Source organism: Pezoporus occidentalis, unplaced genomic scaffold (genome assembly GCF_034315485.1).
Source record: "Pezoporus occidentalis ecotype Australia unplaced genomic scaffold, CSIRO_AGI_Poc_V1 ctg338, whole genome shotgun sequence".
NCBI classification, from domain to species: Eukaryota; Metazoa; Chordata; class Aves; order Psittaciformes; family Psittacidae; genus Pezoporus; species Pezoporus occidentalis.
Window position 1 is genome coordinate 162687 of NW_026915355.1, and position 16472 is coordinate 179158.

At 58.1% G+C, this 16472-nt stretch overlaps 3 protein-coding genes across 3 annotated transcripts in view; 2 read left to right on the forward strand and 1 right to left on the reverse strand.

Moving 5' to 3' along the window:
• The window catches only part of SF3A2 (splicing factor 3a subunit 2), a 93043-nt gene extending 89797 nt beyond the window's left edge, over window positions 1-3246 (forward strand). Inside the window, exons 6-9 of the mRNA XM_062629451.1 lie at window positions 1053-1102; window positions 1392-1532; window positions 2034-2102; window positions 2766-3246. Coding sequence (XP_062485435.1) covers window positions 1053-1102; window positions 1392-1532; window positions 2034-2102; window positions 2766-3098 — 593 coding nt within the window. The 3' untranslated portion in view covers window positions 3099-3246. The remainder of the gene's footprint in view (window positions 1-1052; window positions 1103-1391; window positions 1533-2033; window positions 2103-2765) is intronic.
• A 1988-nt stretch (window positions 3247-5234) lies between these two features.
• Window positions 5235-10367, forward strand: AMH (anti-Mullerian hormone). The gene is made up of 5 exons (XM_062629443.1): window positions 5235-5908; window positions 6759-6931; window positions 7566-7689; window positions 7848-8040; window positions 8161-10367. The coding sequence occupies exons 1-5, from the start codon at window positions 5314-5316 to the stop codon at window positions 9077-9079; spliced, it is 2004 nt and encodes a 667-aa protein (XP_062485427.1). The 5' UTR covers window positions 5235-5313; the 3' UTR covers window positions 9080-10367.
• Window positions 10113-15578, reverse strand: LOC134169165 (uncharacterized protein DDB_G0283697-like). Its single transcript, XM_062629450.1, has 7 exons — window positions 15496-15578; window positions 13042-13088; window positions 12532-12637; window positions 11970-12122; window positions 11821-11886; window positions 11530-11663; window positions 10113-11379 (listed from the first exon to the last, which is right to left on the reverse strand). Exons 3-7 carry the CDS (start codon window positions 12611-12613, stop codon window positions 10756-10758), a joined length of 1059 nt encoding a protein of 352 aa, XP_062485434.1. The 5' UTR covers window positions 12614-12637; window positions 13042-13088; window positions 15496-15578; the 3' UTR covers window positions 10113-10755.
• Between the last annotated feature and the right edge of the window lie 894 nt (window positions 15579-16472).

Below are 16472 nucleotides of genomic sequence, written 5' to 3' on the forward strand. Positions count from 1 at the left end.
TGATGAAGTACACTGCTGGGGATGTGAATTATTCATTAGTGTTCTGAGCAGTTATGGCTATGAATAAGAGATGGGCTTATCTCCTGATGTCTGTTGTTGAAATTGCCATGAACATCTCTTTATTGCTGTCAGTTGAGTGAGAACCACTTTAATAATAGATTGGTATGTCTCAGTCAGCTCTTAGTAGAAATCATGCAGCAGATAATGATGTTTCAGTCTCTCTTCTCCTTTTACTGTGCTGTACTATCATTCAGTAATGCTCATAAATCACTCATTGCATGTATAGCTCAAGTGTTTTCTCTGAACTCCTCATTGTGTTGGTTTGGCCTTCAGTGCAAAACTTGGCTTCTTTACCTCCCAGCTTTGCTCTGCAGTGCACAGTGTTTGCCCTTCAACAGCTGAATTTCAGTGGAGATCCTTAGTAGAATCACAGAATCATTAAGGTTGGAAATTGCCATTAACCTAACACTGCCAGGGCCACCACTAAACCAAGTCCCTAAGTGCCACATCTGCATGTCTTTTAAACACCTCCAAGGACAGTGACTGCACTGCTTCCCTGGGCAGCCTGCTCCAGTGCTTGACAGCCCTTTCAGTGGAGAAATTGTTCCCAATATCCAGTCTAAACTTTCCCTGGTGCAGCTTGAGGCCATTTCCTTTTGTCCTGTCATTTGTTACTTGGGAGAAAGGACCGACCCCATCTCACTACAACCTCCTTTCAGGTAATTGTAGAGAGTGAGAAGGTCTGCCCTGAGCCTCCTCTTCTCCAGGCTGAACAAACCCAGCTCCCTCAGCCGTTCCTCATCAGACTTGTGCTCCAGACGCTGCAGCATTGTTGGACCTGCTCCAGCAGCTCAATATCTTTTTCGTGTGATGAGGGGCCTGAAACTGAACACAGTAGTGACTTTGGTTAAAAAAAACGTGGTATTTTGTTTGATAAATGGGAGAAAAATGTTGTAGTATCTTGTTGCTGAAAGCTTTGTGTGTTTCCTAGGGCAGAAATAATGTTGCTGTAACCCTGCTTTCTTCACTGAGCTTTCTTCTTTTCTTTACAGTGACCAAACAGAGAGACCCAGAAACAGGCCAGCAGAGCCTTCTCTTCCAGGTAAGAGCACTGTCAAATTCTTGGTGTCAGGATTATGAGTAAAAGTGCTGCTGAACAAGCAGTTCTTGGCAAGCTTCATGAAATTAATAATGATTAAAAAAAAAAGGCCTTATCTGCCCGATGCTCTGCTGCTGATTGAGTCAGGCTGTTTCCTTTGGTGGCCTCTGTCTGGAACTGATCTCTCAATATGCTTCACGGTTGAGGGATTTGCTTTGTGCAAAGGTGGGGTGGAAAGGGAATGTTCCCCTGTCCTGGACATCTCCTTAATGCTGCAACAACACCCCAACAGATTGATTACCCAGAGATTGCAGAAAGTATCATGCCTCGTCACCGGTTCATGTCAGCCTACGAGCAGAGGATTGAGCCCCCTGATAGACGCTGGCAATACCTTTTGATGGCAGCAGAGCCCTATGAAACCATAGCCTTCAAGGTAAGAGTTGGGATTAATTGATTGTTGGGGAAGTTCCCTTCTTATCTTTTTCAGGGCATTAATTCCCAGTGACCATTATTGTAGACTTCTGTTCTAGCCTGCAGGGGGTTAATGGGATGGAGAGGGGGGTCGAGAAGATATGACTGGAAGTCATTAAACCCTACTGAGAATTGATGGAGGACTCTGGCATGAAAATTAGGCTGTGTGCTGAGCTCTGGGGAGCTGTTGAATTCTCAGCACGGGAAGGAGCTGCCTGGGCTTTGCTCCTCAGCCTTTGTGCAGATGTTGAGAGAGGGGTTTTTGCCAACACACTTGTCCTTGACCGATAGGGATGTAACTTAATTCTTTCCTGCCCCCATCTCTATGTAATAACATCCGAGACTAGCACATCTCACAAAGGCCTGGAATAACTGTGCTTATCTTGCAGGCTTTGGAGCTAAAAAGGCCCATTGAGCTAATCTGGTGGTGCTAATAATAGGTCCTTGTTCTTTTTTGCTGCAGGTGCCAAGCAGAGAAATCGACAAAGCAGAAGGAAAGTTTTGGACTCACTGGAACAGAGAAACCAAACAGGTAACTGGAGCAGTGCAAAAAGGTTGAAGAGGGATGGCAGAGCAGCTTGGAGGGAAAGGTGATGCAGGAAGAGTGTGCATCAGTTACATCCCTGCTGGCTTTGCTGCTTAAATCTTCATTCCTTCTAGGCCAGGTTGGATGGGTCTTGGAGCAACGTGCTCTAGTGGAAGCTGTCCCTGTCACTGGCAGGGTTTGGAACTGGATGAGCTTTAAAGTCCCTTCCAACCCAAACCATTCTCTGATTCTATGAATGCAGCTGTGCAGTGACTCCTCCTGACAGAGGAGTCTTTGTGAGAATTGAACCAGGGAGGCAGATCCTTGGTTGCTGCCAGCAGCAGCAGAAGGGTGCATAAACGTGCAACACTGTGCCCACTGTGTGGCTCCTGGCTGCAGGTCTGTGGTGAGGATATACTGCAGAGTGGGGGATACTGACCCATCACAGGGAGCTTAGGGCTGAGAACATGTTTCAGAGGAGTTCAGAGGAGTTAAGTACTAGACAAGGCCAGTACACGTCAGGAATGCTGTGACTGTGGTCTGTGCAGCTACCAAGCCAGAAGAGACGCGAGCTGTGTTCCTGGAGACAGAGGGCAGCTGTCTTGTGTGATGGCACAAAGCTGTCCTGAGGATTAATTGTTCCCTTTTCTGCTTTCCTCCCCTCCCCAGTTCTTCCTTCAATTCCACTTCAAGATGGAGAAGCCCCCAGCTCCTCCAAACCTCCCTCCAGGGCCCCCGACTGTGAAGCGGCCTCCTCCACCTCCGCTGATGAACGGCTTGCCCCCGCGGCCACCTCTGCCTGACTCCATGCCACCACCTCCTCCAGGAGGCATGACTCTGCCTCCTATGCCTCCCTCTGGACCGGTGCCACCGCCTCCAGTGCCACCGCAGTTGCCACCAGCCCCCGGTGTACCCCCTCCTGCTCCTCTGCCACCCATGATGAGGCCACCGCTCCCCACAGAGGGGCCGGGCACTATCCCCCCTCCACCTCCCTCCAACTGAAGCCCCTCCTGGACTCAGTCCTGCTGGACTCCTCCAGCCCCTCTCTTTTTTATATGCAGATCATGACTGATGGAGAGACCTATTTTGGGTTTGTACACCTGCACATTTGACTAAATCCTGTAGGTTCATTAAAAGCTTTTCAATTTTCCTTCCTGTTTTCCCGTGTTTTGGTTAAAATATTGACATGTGTTCGCTTCCCTTAGCCCTTAGGTCAAACATTCCCAGTCTGGTTTCATGTTGGAAATTCTCCAAAGAAGAGACAAAGGATTGGAAATCTCAAGGCACTTTGCCTCCTAACTGTAAAGCTACATCAGCCTCAGCACAGCTGTGGCTGGATGTGTATCCCAGAAATTCCCAGCCAGTGAATCAGTTGAAGTCCTTTATGGAACTGCTCGTTCAGTGATGGGGAGACTTGTCACAGGCAGATGGGCAGGATTCCGTTACTGGGTCACCACTGATCCCAGTGGTGATTACCACTGCCTTTCTGCTCCCAGTGCCAGAGCACTCAGGTGTTGCCAGCTAAAAGCTGGAAGCCTCTCCACCGTTTGGACTGCTTCTCGGGAGTCCTTGAAAAGCACCAGACAAGATCTCAAGTGAAGCCAGATTCCTCCCTTCCGGAAGGCAGCTGCAGCTCGCTGGAGTTACCACACCAAACACGGCTTCCCAAAGTGTCAGTGCTCTGGTTCGTGGTGGTGCTGGGGATCTCTGGGAGTGTTTAGTGGAAGAACTACAGTGATTTTAAATCTTAGTTTATGATTGTAATTCATTAAACGTCTGTACCACTATGAAGCACTTGCTGCCACGTGTGGTTTTTACTGTACATGTAAGATCTCCCACTGGCAGACTAGTTTTGACAAGTTTTTGCTCTCTGGTTTTATTTATTCCTGATGTTTCCTTCAACCAACCATTTGGTTGCCATTTGAAAGTAGAATTTCTGAGGTTTTGCCTCTCTGTCTCTTCCAGGATCCATTTCATTGAAGTGGGGGGGCACTGAAGTGAGACCCAAGTGCTCGGTGGGGAGCAGCAGCACTGGGGACTGGGCTGCTTGGCCTGTCTGTGCCCTTGGCCAGTGCCTGGCTCGTGTCGCAGGCCTAGGGGAGGCTGAGCTTGCCAAAGCCCTACCACCACGTGCCCCTTTGGTGGGAAATCAAAGCTGTCACCTCTTCTGCTGGCCTGACACAGGTCCTGCTCAGTCCCACCCGCTGTGTCCAGCCCCTGCTGGCTTCACCACCGTGCTGGGTGCTCTGGCTGGAGCTGAGCTGGCCTGGTGTTTGAATGGGCTTGTGCAGGTCCCCCCGTTGCCAGGCAGTGTCCCCTGTCTCAGCTCCTGCAGAGGAGAGGGCTGCCCTCTCCAGACTTGTGGTGGGTGCCTTTGGCCCTCTCCAGTTGAGCTGCGTGGTCTGTGATGTGCTGAGCTCTGAACTACAAGGCCTTGGGAGCCCAGGGAAGGCTCTGAACGTGTGTTGGGACTGCCTGGCAGGTACATTTCCCACTGCTCTCAGCTGCCAAAAGAGATACCTTGGGGGGGCCATGTTTCACTGGGGTGGGTTAGGTGGGTGGTGTGGGTAACCTCAACTGTTTAGGTGAACATTGGCATCTCAGAGAGGGAAAAGTCCTTATAAGAGGTGTGTTGTGAGACTTCCTAAGTCAACTCCAAAGTGTTCAAAGCCATCAGGGTGCTGCTGCACCCTGTGACATTCTCCTTCAGAGGCTGACGCAGCCTGGGCAGCCTCTAACCTGCAGCATGTGAGGTACCAGTGAAGAGAGGAGAACACTTTCCATGCATGTCCTTAGTTTCTGCGCATTCTCTGTCTCTATCCCCATTCTCTTGGTTAGTTCTTCCCTCCTGGTGTTTCACTGCTGATGGGAATGCTGTGTGCCAGTCCCCAAGAAGATCCAGGTCTAGACATCCATCCTCCTTTAGGAAACATCTGAAGTCAAGGACGTGCATCCCTACAAGTAAGAGAAACAGCTTTCCTCTTTTTTCTGTTTACATTTCCAATATGGATGCAAACCCAAAAATAGAACAGAAAGGTTTCTTTGAAGCATCCCCCCCTCCTCTCCAGCACTTTGAGTTTCTCAAGGGAGCTGCGTTGTGCATTGTCAACTCAAGGCCACCCGCTTTTAAAAGGGAGGTACCATCCTCCCCTCCTGCCCCAGTGTTCTGGATGCGTGTGAGTGGCTCGGACTGCTCTGGAGTAGCCGAAGCAGGACCATGAAGGCTGCTCTGAGGGTGCTTTGGCTGTGCCTGGTGCTGTTGCTTCCCTCTGCAGCACTTCCAAGAAAGGGGAGCACGGGAGAAAGGCTTTCCCCAGTTGACCAAATGGAGCTGAGTCTGCCAGAGGAGCTGGGACTCGGAACAGAGGAGAGACGGGGAGAAAATGCAAGTTCCCAGGAAAGAGTGAGACCCAGCTCCCTGGGGAGCCCCAGGCTGGCTGCTGCTGCTCGCCCCTTTTCAAAGCCAGACCCAGGACCAAAATGCCTCCAGGAGGTGGCTGAGGATGGGGGCACCAGCTCCAGCCTGCACCCTTGGCCACTCGGGGGGCTGGAGGGGCCCGTGTGCAGGGTGACAATGGCCGAGGACGGGCTAACCCCGGGGCACCTGGACGTGGTGGGGGTTCTCACCCACTACGAAAGCAGCTTCATCAAGCTCCTGAGACAACGCACCATCTGGGACCAGAGCTCTCTGGAGACCTTCGGGCTGTGCCTGGGCGGGGAGGCGGGTGCTGCTCTCCATCCCCTGAAGCACATCCATGCACACGTGCTGGAGCCGGGGCAGGACCGCTTCCTCGTGCTGCATCTGGAGGAAGGTTGGTGGGAGATCCCTGCACTGGGGCTGAGCACGGGGCCAGGGGAGGCTGATGCCGTTTGCTTGTCCCGAATCAGGGATTTAGGCACCAAATTGTATGTGTGGGGCTGGGTTCCTTTTACAAGCAGTGAATACAGTAATGTCGTCCCTGCTTGTGGTGGGGGGTGTGGTGGAGCTAAATGATCTTTAAGGTCCTTTCTAACCCAAACCATCCTGTGATTCTATGTCTTCCTGGGTCCCTTTTTAAGAAGCTTTAGTAGTGATGAGGGCTGTGTCCCTGCCTGTCACTAATGCCCAGGGGCCATGCTCTTGGTGGCTTCTGTGCTTTCAGGATCACAGGCGTTTCTCATTCAGGTTAGGACCCCACTGCAACTCTGATTGAGGAAAGAGAGGAGAGGGTCCTAGAGACAGCGCTGGCTGCTCCTGCTGTGCTGTGTCCCCAGCTGATCTCACACTGGGTGTTGCTGAAGGGCCCTGGGCTGGCTCGTGTAGCTCCAGCCTTACACCAAACCCAGGCAGCTGGGGAGTGGCTCCCAGGGGCCACAGTGTCCCCAGGCAAGGAGAGATGTCTCAGGAGAAGAGATTTCCATGGGGATCTGCCCATGAAAATCTGCCAGAGCCGCTCTGGGGGCGAGGGAGGCAGCCCCTGCTGACACCTCCCGAAACTGGGAATGGGGATTTCACATGACCATAGGGTCACACACAGCAGGCTTTGCTGTGTCCCTCCAGCCCATCAGCTCCTGCCTCTGATGCTGCGGCCACCACTCGGGCCGGGGCTTGCTCCCGAAGCCCCTTCCCCACCGGTCACGGCGGAGCCGCGCCGGGCTCTCACCGCTGGCTCTCCCTTGCAGTGCAGTGGGAAGCCCCGGCGCAGCTCTGGTTCAAGCTGGTTTTCCAGCCGGAGGTGGCCCGGTCGCTGGGAGCCCTGCGCTTCGCGGTCCTGCTCTTCTACCTGGGCCCCCGGCAGCGGCCGGGGCACCGCGAGCAGCTGCTGGCCACGGGCACCGGGCTGGCGAGGGAGCAGGTGGGTGCCGGGGGCTCCGGCTGGGAGAAAGGGAAGGGAAGGGAAGGGAAGGGAAGGGAAGGGAAGGGAAGGGAAGGGAAGGGAAGGGAAGGGAAGGGAAGGGGGACTCGGCTCTGCCGGGCCAGCACCGGCACCATCCCCTTCCCCTCCCTTTGCCGTCCCCTTCACCTTCTCCATCCCCTCCTCCTGCCTCCCTTTGCCATCCTACTCCACTCCCTTTGCCATTCTCTCCCCGTCCCCTTTCCACCCCCTCCCAGTCTGTTTGCCCCTCCCGACCACTTTCCCCAGTTCATTGCCGTACCCTCACTGTCCCTTTTCCATCCTTCCCCCCTCTTCTCCCATCCCCTTCCAGCCCCTTTTCCATCGCCTCCCAGGCCCTTTTCCACCCCTTCCCGTTTTGCCGCCCCCCCCCCGAGCATCGCTCCCTGCCTCCCGCCGGGGCCGAGCCGTGCCTGCAGATGGAGCTGTTCCCCCGGCGTGTCCCGGGTCCCGTCCTCGCTCCCCGGCACCGCAGCTCCATCGCGGGGGTCCCGAACTACCCGGGGGTACCAGCGGGGGGGGGGGGGGGAGAAGGAGGAGTCCCTCGGGTCCCCCCCGCGATGTCTCACCCCTTGCGCCTCCCGCCGCCGCGCAGAGCCTCTGCCTCGGCGGGGACACCCGGTACCTGGCCCTGGGAGCCGCCGTGGCAGCGGTCACCCGCACCAGCGAGCAGCTCCGCTTCAAGGCATCCCTGGCCCTCAGGCAGAGCGGAGCGGGAGGTAGGGACACGGCACCCCCATGGTGTGTGTGTGTGTGGGGGTACAGCGGAGTCTGTGCCCTCTGTGTCCTGGGATGTGCCCAAGCCCGTCTAACGATGGGCTCTGGGGACGTATGGGGGACCCCGGGCCGTGCTCCTCACCGCTCTTCTCCCCACCAGGTGCCCCCCTGTCCCCTGCAGAGGCCCAGCAGCTCCTTTTCGGCTCCGATGACAAGTGCTTCACCAGGATGACCCCCGTGCTGCTCCTGCTGGCCAAGTCACGGCAGGAGGAGGAGGACGAAGCGGCTTTGGCCCCTTCTTCCTACCTGTCTGCAGATGGGGTGGTGGATGTGGCTCCATACCCACAGCTCAGGTCTGTGACCCTCACTGCAACCGGGGTTGGGGGGGGGGGGGGAGAGGAGCAGCCCCAGCCCCTCTACCATGGGGCAGGGCCTGGTGGGACCCTGTGACCCTCTCTGTGTTCTCCTCACAGCCCACCCCAGGCCGGGACCGAGGAGCTGCTGTTCCCCACTGCACCGAGCCAAGCCAACGCTTCTTCATCCCCAGTGCCCGGCGGCAGCAGCCAGTTCCTGGGAATCCTGACCCGGTTCATCCAGCAGGTCCTGAGCCCCTCCAGCGAGCCGCCCGCCCAGCCCAGCTCCCACCACTGGCTGGACTTCCAAGTGATGGAGACCCTCCCGCACCAGCTGCTCAACCTGTCCGAGGAGGCAGCGCTGGAGCGCCTGGTGCAGTCAGAGGAGCCCTCGGTGCTGCTTTTCCCCCAGGACAGTGGGGCCGTGCTGGAGCAGCACTTGGGGGACTGGCAGCCGGAGGGGACCGTGCTGCAGCTGCTGCTGGGCAAGCTGGAAGCGCTGATCCAGGAGCTGAAGGAGATCCCTGCTTTCCAAGCCAACATGGGCCTTTTCCAGCATCTCCTGAGCTTCTGCTACTACCCACCGGGGCCTGGTGAGGGTGCGGGCAGGGGGCAGCCGCCCGGCTCGGGGAAGCTGCATGCGCTGCTGCTGCTGAAGGCGCTGCAGACGGTGCGGGTGCGCTGGCAGGAGCGGCGGCGGGTGCAGCGGCACAACCGCAGCGCTCGGCACCAGGCTCACTGCCGCCTGCAGGAGCTGACCATCGACCTGCGCGACCGCAAGTTCATCGTCATGCCCACCGTCTACGCGGCCAACAACTGCGAGGGGCCCTGCAGGCTGCCCCTCTCCACCCGCGTCCCCAGCTACTACTCGCACACCGTGCTGCTGCTGGGCATGCAGGAGCGGGGCTCGCCCCTCCAGCGCGCTCCCTGCTGCGTGCCCGTCCGCTACTCGGACCAGCTCATCATCAGCCTCTCCGCCGAGGGGCTGGAGGTCCGCAAGTTCCCCAACATGGTGGCAGAGGAGTGTGGCTGTCGATAAGAGCCACCCGCCCGCCCTCAGCCTGTTCCCCGCTCCCCGTTTGCCTGCGCAGCTCGGGAGCTGCTTCTCGCCGAGATGGGAGCTCCCTGCGCGTCCTTTCCCCGTGGTTTATAGCTCTTTAGCGTTGCTCTGGTTGTGGGTTCAGCTGTGGCTGTGCTGCTCCCTGGGGGCTGCTCTGCAGCCTGGCATGCCCTGTGCCTGCTCCTGATGCCAAGGATGCTCCAGCTGCCATGCTGCAGCGTAGCTCTGACTCCATAGTGGGGTTTGGGCTGGATACAGGGCATCGGGGGAGGGCAAAGCATGGCAGAGCCAGCCACGATTATGCTTATTTATCCCTTGTGTTCCTGTAGCAGCTGGACAAGGGCAGTTGTTGCTTGCCCAAAGCCTCCTCTGCAGCATCCTCTGGCCCCATCACTAAGCCCTCGCTGCCCACACAGCTCCACCTGTGAAAGCAGAACAAGAGGCAGAATCCCCTCACAGGGACCAGCCTTTACCTGGGATCTGTCCCCATGTGCCCTGGGGCCATAGGGAGGCGCTGACAGAGACCCGGGGCTCTGCATCTCTCTGCGCTGACCCCGTTCTGGGGTGAGGGAGGGAGCGATCCCGTTACTCCTCCTGCCTGCTCACACCATTAATGGGAGCAGGCACAAGCGGCTGCCAAAGCACCTGCTCCACGTCCCCGCCAGTGTCAGCACCGAGAGCCCGGCTGCTCCCAGATCATCTTCCCAGCTCAGCCTGGACAGGGCTGCCCAAGCTCCAAACCCTTGGTCATCCCCTCCGGTGCTGCAACCGGCCCCATCCTGCAGCCCATGCAGGGACCTGAGTTAGCCCTGAGCCCCTGTCCATCGGGGATGGGGTCACAGAAAACACACAAACGCAACCAGCAACAAGAGCTTTTCTTGTTTGATTTTTTTCTTTTTTTTTTTTTTAGACACCACTCCTTCTTAAAAATGAAAATAGTTTATTTTAACCTGCACTGATTTAGCACATACTTAATCCTGCCGTGGGCTGGGGCTGTGAACGTCTCCTGTAGTTGCTACAGCGCTGCGTGATATTGCACTTGTGTTTCGTTCCTAAAAGCGACTCTGTGAGGGCAAGGCCTGAAGGGATCCCCGGTGATGGGCTCTCCAGCCCTGGTTTCTGCCAGCAAAGCTTTGTGCCACCCTGCAGCGACGGCACCGGGACCCGGCGAGGTGATCGCTCCTCTGGCACCTCTCTGAGGATGGCTTCCTTCACCCAGAATGTCATTTCTCTCTCGATTTGCTTTGAATAAAACCATTCACTAAGAGCTGCACAGTCTGGAGACAAACTCTGTTCACTGGGATCCCTGTGCCCACGGTGCTGTCTCGATGCCTCGGGACCACGAGGGAAAACGGGCTGCAAGAGAGATTTTGGGTGGGATGGAGAAGTCGCACCAAGGCCGGGGGAAGAGAGAAGCTCCTTCCCCCGGTCCTTTCAGGTTGCCTTTGTGCATCTAATCCAGGGGGGCCCAAAGTCACCAGGAGGCTGGTGCCAGGCTCCCGGGCTGCTCTGCTGCTGCTGGGTGATCCTGGACCTGCCGCCCGTGCCCAGGGTGTCTGCGGAGAGCAGGCAGGGAGCAGCAGGGTTGCACTGCCGGGGGCACTGCCGGCGTTGGATCCCATTCAGCATCACCGAGCCCCTCGGCTGCCCCGGCCTCAGTCACGCCTCTTGCCCTCCCTGGGCCGGGCTGGGCCGTCCTCCCAGGGCTTCCTGCCCTTCTGCTGCCTCCAGTCCCGCTTCGGGCTCTCCCGGCTGTCACCGGCTCTGCCGGGACGTCCCTTTCCCCCCTCCCTCCTGGGCTCGTCCCGCTCCCGCCGGCTCTCCCTCCCCTCCCGGCCCCGCTTCTTCTGGGGCTGCTGCTCCGGTTCCCGGTGGGTCCTGGGGGCTCTGCTGGGTCTGTCCCCGTGCGTCCGGTCCTTGGCTCGTGCCTCCCTCCGGCTGCTCCGCCCCGCCTGGGCAGCACGGGCCTCCCGCGCCTTCTCCTCCTTCTTCTCCAGCTTCTTCCCCCGGCTCTTCTTCACCTCTGTCACAGGTGGTGTCACCTCAGGGACGTCCGTGGGTTCTTCTGTGGGCTCTTCATCCTCATCCTCATCCTTATGCTCATCCTCATCCTTATGCTCATCCTCATCCTTATGCTCATCCTCTTCCTTATGCTCATCCTCTTCCTTATGCTCAACCTCTTCTTTATGCTCATCTTCTTCCTTATGCTCATCCTCCTCCTCATCCTCCTCCCCTGGTACTGAGCGGCCAAACCACTTCTTGAAGATCCAGGGCTCTGCCTGGGGTGGAACAGAGGGGACCAGGCACTGGTGAAGCAACCCAAGGGACAGGGACCCCTCTCCCATGGTTCCCCATGGGGATGAGATGCTCCCTCCCCTCCCTGGGAGGTGTCTAAAGATGCTCACCCCCTCCCCAACCCAGACCCATACCAGGTTGCTGTCGGCATCACTGTCATCATCACCGTCATCGTCACCATCATCCTCCTCCAACATGCTGCTCTCTGGCTGGACAGGTTGGGCAGTCACCACTTCCTGGACCTCTTCTTCCTTGGTGGTGACCACCTCTGTGAGGGGAGGGGGGCAGACCACCATCAGCAGGGGATGGGGCTGTTTGGGTGTCATGTCCCAGACATGGGGTCCCAGGGCCACCCCACCCTGGGACACGGCCCCATCTCAGGCTGGATCCAGGGGATCAGGGCAGCACAGAGCATCCGAACCCACCGTGCAGGGGAGGAGGCGGTGGCGGGTCCTGCCTGCCGCGGCTGACTCCCTCCTTGGAGCATGGAGCTGGAAGAGAGGAGGGGAGAGGAGGCAGGAGGTGGCAGCAGGGTCCGACCACCCCGGCCCCATCCATCCGGCCCCCGGCTCACCTTGAAGCACCTGGAAGGTGACGCTGAGCAGGGCAACGACAGAGGCCACGAGGATGCACTTGTTGAGGGTGAGCCCTTCCCAGAGGAGCGGCTCCTCCGCGGGGTCCAGGCTGGGGGGCTCCACCTTCCTCTGCACGGGGAGGCTCTTGGGGACTGGGGACCACGAGGAAAAGCAGAGTTATGGGGAGAGCTGGGAAGCAGCAAAGGGCTCTGAGCTGTGCGGTGGGAAGGGCTCTTAACATGCTCCTGCACAGCCCAAGCAAGGCAGGCGCAGGGGCAGGAGCTGCAGAGACCAGCACAGAAAGGTGTTTGCAATGTGGAGATGGGGTAAAAAGGGACATGGGGGCTGAATCCCCAGTGTTTGGCCCCTGGCAGTGTCACAGCATCGTGGGGCTCAAGTGGGAATGCCTCTGCCCATGCTCCTGGCTCTGCTGCTCTCCCCCACACACACCCCAGCAGCAGATTTGGCCAGGGCAGAGAGGAGGAGGAGTTGGTACCATTGTGGCCATGGGGCCAGGCTGACCATTTTGGGGGGCAGAGAAGGGCTTTCCTGCACACCTACCTGGAGGGCTGGCAGCACTGCCTTTGGCTCCCACCTTCTCCGCCCTCTTCTTGTCCACGCCGAGCGGCGCTGGCTCGGGCATGCTCAGCTCAGGCTCGTCCAGATCCTGCTCAGAGACACCAAGCCGGCTCCTTGCCTCCTCTAGCCCCTGTGGGGAGGGGTGTGAATGTGGCTGGGGGGGGGCAGAGCATCACAGGGCCCCATGGGGAAAGCAAGCAGCATGGCAGGGTGGGATGGGGACATGGTGCAGGTCTGTGCCGGGAGAACAGGGAGCGCACGATGCGCTGGGATCTGTGTTTGGGGCTGCTTGGACACAGGAGCTTTGGTGGCCAGGCTGGCTGCTGGCTGCTGTCATCGGTGCCATAAGGGAGGGCTGCCACCGGCAGGGATCAGCGCAAGTGACAACCGAAGGATGCAGCCTTCGGTGACCCGGGGATGGGCGCTGCAGAGCCCTCCTGGATGGCGCTGTGGGACAGTCCCCCCCCCAGCCCTGGGACACTGTGCACTTACATGGGCTCTGCTGCTCTCCCCGTCACTGCTCACCAGCGCGTCAGCATCTGTTAAGGACAAGCACAATGTGGCTCAATAGGAGGTGGGTTTGGGGAGGTGGCGACGGCCAGGGGCTGGGGGTGTGTGCCACCCACCGCCCTGCAGAGCGGGGACATCCTGGCCATGGTTAGACAGGACACCCGTGGAGGGAGGATTCGGAAGAGAGGCAAAAAGCCCCTTGGCCATCGCGGCAGCAGCCGGCGTGGTTGGGGTGTAAGGGGAGCACTGGGCAGGTCTGCGGCTGCTGAGCCCAGAACGTCACCGTCCTGGATATCCCAAGGGAGCTGCAGCCAAACGGGGTGGTGCCAGCCCCTGCCAAGGCGCACGGCGGGGGACAAACATCCCCCAGACACCCTGGAAACACGTGGCTGGAGGCTGGAGGCAGCTCAGGCCGTGGCCTAGAGAGCAGGACCGGGTACCATGGAGTACCCAGGCCTCAAAGAAGACCTCAAGTCACCCACGAAGCTCAGGGATGGCTCTTGGGGCTCTTCCTAAATGGGAGAGAAAACCAGAGCATCCCTGGGACTCTGCAGTGGTTCGATGCAATGAAGGGCTGGGAACGTGCTGGGCTCCTGGGGCTCTTCTCTGCCCCTGGGTCTGGGCTGAGCTATGGGGTGAGGATGCACCAACAGGGTCCCAGCACCAAGTGGCCTCAGTCCTTGGCATCTCTGAGCACAGCCCTGTCTGCGCTGGGATCTGGCTGCCATATCCTTGCAAGTCCCCACCAGGAGGAGGAAGTTTTTGTCCCCCTTTGAGCCAGATTCAGTTTATTTTCTCCCAGTGGAAGAATGAATGTGGAGAAAAGACACCAGTTCCCAAGATGAAATCCAAGACACAGTATTGGAAGCAAAACAAAGGAATAAAAGGAAACTTCTCAGCTGGGGAACAGCAGTCTGAAAGGTCTTTGCTTTCAAGAGGAAATGAAAAACCAAAGCCTTTGGTTTTGCTCTAGTGATAGAGAGCCTGGTCCTTCCTCTGCTGTGGTGGCTCGGAGGGCTCCCAGCCCTGAGGAAAGCACAGAGACAGAGAACTTCTCCTTAAAGAGCTTTTTCCCCCAAGTCCTTGACGTGTTTTTGGCGCGCACGGCAATGCCCAAAGATGAACGCAAGGAAGATGAAGGAGGGCACAAGCCTCTGTGCTCTTCACCCTGGCTACTGCCGACATCCCTGCAGGGCCAGCACCGTGCAGGCGCCCCTTGATGTCCATTGTTGCCCCAAGAGTTGATGGTGACACAAAAAGCCACCTCTGCCAGGCTGAGCACCCCATTCAGCACCTCCTGGCCACTGCCTTGCTGTGAGCACAAGGTACCTTTGCTCCTGTCCTTCCTTGGCTGCCTCCGAGTGCTCCCTGCCTGCCTGGGCAGCTCGTCCGTGGCCTCGGGGCATCCCAAGTCTTTCTCCTCACCGGGACCTGCTGCCATGTCACTAAACCAAGAGGGATAAACCAAGTGGGCAGCCCCCGGTGCTGGGCAGCAGCATCCCACAGCACACAGCGTCCCACCACATCCTTGCTGTGGTCCCCACCCCTCATCGGAGCTCAACTCCCATCGTGGGGTGCTGGGACGGTGCCTCCATCCCTAGGGCATCACCTGGGTGGAGGAGCCCAAACCACCTCCAGCCCCAGGGCACATTGAGAAGCTTTGCTGCGATGGCTGCAGGGCTCTGTGACAGTGAGAGCCACACTGTGCCCGGGCACACAGACACCCACCCCCTGTGCCAAGCACCCCACAGGCATTAACTCAGCCCCAGAGCTGACCGGCTCCGTGTCTGGGTCTGTCCCTCTCCTGATGGGAGATGGGGTCCATGCCCTGATAGGAGATGGATGCGTTCCAGGGCTCACGTGGGATCCTCATCCCCAGCCAGCATGCCACTTACAGGAACAGGCTTCCTATCGGACCAGTTCCCAGCACACAGCCACTGCCTACGGCAAGCAGAGTAGGGAATGCCACTGATGCCAGGGACGTTTTGCCCATGGCAGAGCTGGTCACCCACAGCCCCAGAGGCCAGCTCCAGCCCTTGGCTCACTCACACTGACATCCCATACAACAGCTCGGCCCATCCATCCCTTCCCTGGCTCTTCCTGTGCTCCCACTCCCCCGGACTCAGGCTCCACGTGCGAGATCCTCTCTTAAATGCCCAAAATTGCAGGTACCCAACAAATACTGAGCTCTGCGCTGTCGTCCCCGGGACCGATCCTGTACAAGCTCCCGAGGGTGCTGCAAGCGCTGACTCACATCAAAGAAACTTCCAAAAATAGTCCCCTCTCGCTCCCTGCCCTCCCCGTGCACGTTGGAATGGCAGCACTGGGACAAGCCCCGGGGCCCTGGACCCACTGGGCTGAGCGCTCCCTCATGGGCTGTGCCCATGGGCTGCCCCATGCCCCACCAAAAGGGTTAAAAGCCACCAAAAGTCCTACCTGGGGCTGGCCACCAGCGCTGCTCTGCCTCCAAGCCCGGCTGGCCCCGGCTCTCTGGGGTAATATACAGCAACAGCTGCCCAACGGTGCCGGAGCAAAATAGCACCCAATCACCGGGAGGCCGAGCACCCACCCTGCTGCAGCCCCACAAAAGGCAGTTTAGCCCCAAGCACCGAGAGCAGGGGCTGCTTAGGGAGGCTGGAGGGGGATGTGGCTCTCAAGGGCATCTGGGGCATGGCTTGTCCCTCTGAGCCCCCCTGGAGAGCACAAAGAAGAGCGGAGGGGCCGTTTGCTCCCCGTCCTGGGTTAGAGACATGAGTGCTGGGGATGCAGGGGCTGAGCAGAAACCTGCCTGGCACGGTTAAGAAGGTGCAGCTGAGGAGGAGCAGTCCTCTGGGACCAGCGGTGCTGGTGGAAACCACCTTTTGCCAGTGGGTTTTTGCTCTCCGATCCCTCCGATTTCCCTGTGCTACCAGTTCCTACAGCCAAGTCCCCAGGAGTCCCACAGCCACAGGCACCTCTTGGGGAGGCAGGGAAGGATGTGGTCCCCACTGCAGCTTCCCTCTCAGGGGAGGTGGTGAGGAGGTGAAGCATCTCTCTTTTGGGGAGCTGAAAAGGACCATTGGGTGCAAGATCACCCAGATGGTCCTTACCCGTACCAGCCTGGCACATCTTGGCAGCATCCTGCTTATGGAGCATCTCTCTTCATGGAGAGCCACTTCTGAAAGGCTTCAGATTTAAAAAAAACCAAATTGTGACATTTCATGTCTGCAGTATTGCCATTTTCATTCAGCAGAGGTGTGAAAGGTCTTTGATTGCAAGATCTAAAGGAGCAGTAAACTGGGCACTGGCATCCCCGAGGGATGCAGGGCTCTGGACAGCCGGTGGGACTGTGTCATGGTCCTGCTTTAAGACCATGCAGCAAATGAATTTGGGAGCAGTTGTCTGCTTTCCAGGGCAGGGATTTCCCCCCTTTG

What these genes read in the sequence shown, in the direction of transcription:
- AMH (XM_062629443.1), top strand. Translation starts at nt 5,314, where the DNA reads ATGAAGGCTGCTCTGAGGGTGCTTTGGCTGTGCCTGGTGCTGTTGCTT. An exon ending in CCGGGCTGGCGAGGGAGCAG is followed by an intron (nt 6,932 to 7,565) that starts GTGGGTGCCGGG and finishes GCCGCCGCGCAG; the next exon opens with AGCCTCTGCCTCGGCGGGGA. An exon ending in GCTCCATACCCACAGCTCAG is followed by an intron (nt 8,041 to 8,160) that starts GTCTGTGACCCT and finishes TTCTCCTCACAG; the next exon opens with CCCACCCCAGGCCGGGACCG.
- LOC134169165 (XM_062629450.1), bottom strand. Translation starts at nt 12,613, where the DNA reads ATGCCCGAGCCAGCGCCGCTCGGCGTGGACAAGAAGAGGGCGGAGAAG. An exon ending in CAGTGCTGCCAGCCCTCCAG is followed by an intron (nt 12,123 to 12,531) that starts GTAGGTGTGCAG and finishes CGTGGTCCCCAG; the next exon opens with TCCCCAAGAGCCTCCCCGTG. An exon ending in ACCGCCTCCTCCCCTGCACG is followed by an intron (nt 11,664 to 11,820) that starts GTGGGTTCGGAT and finishes CTCCCCTCACAG; the next exon opens with AGGTGGTCACCACCAAGGAA.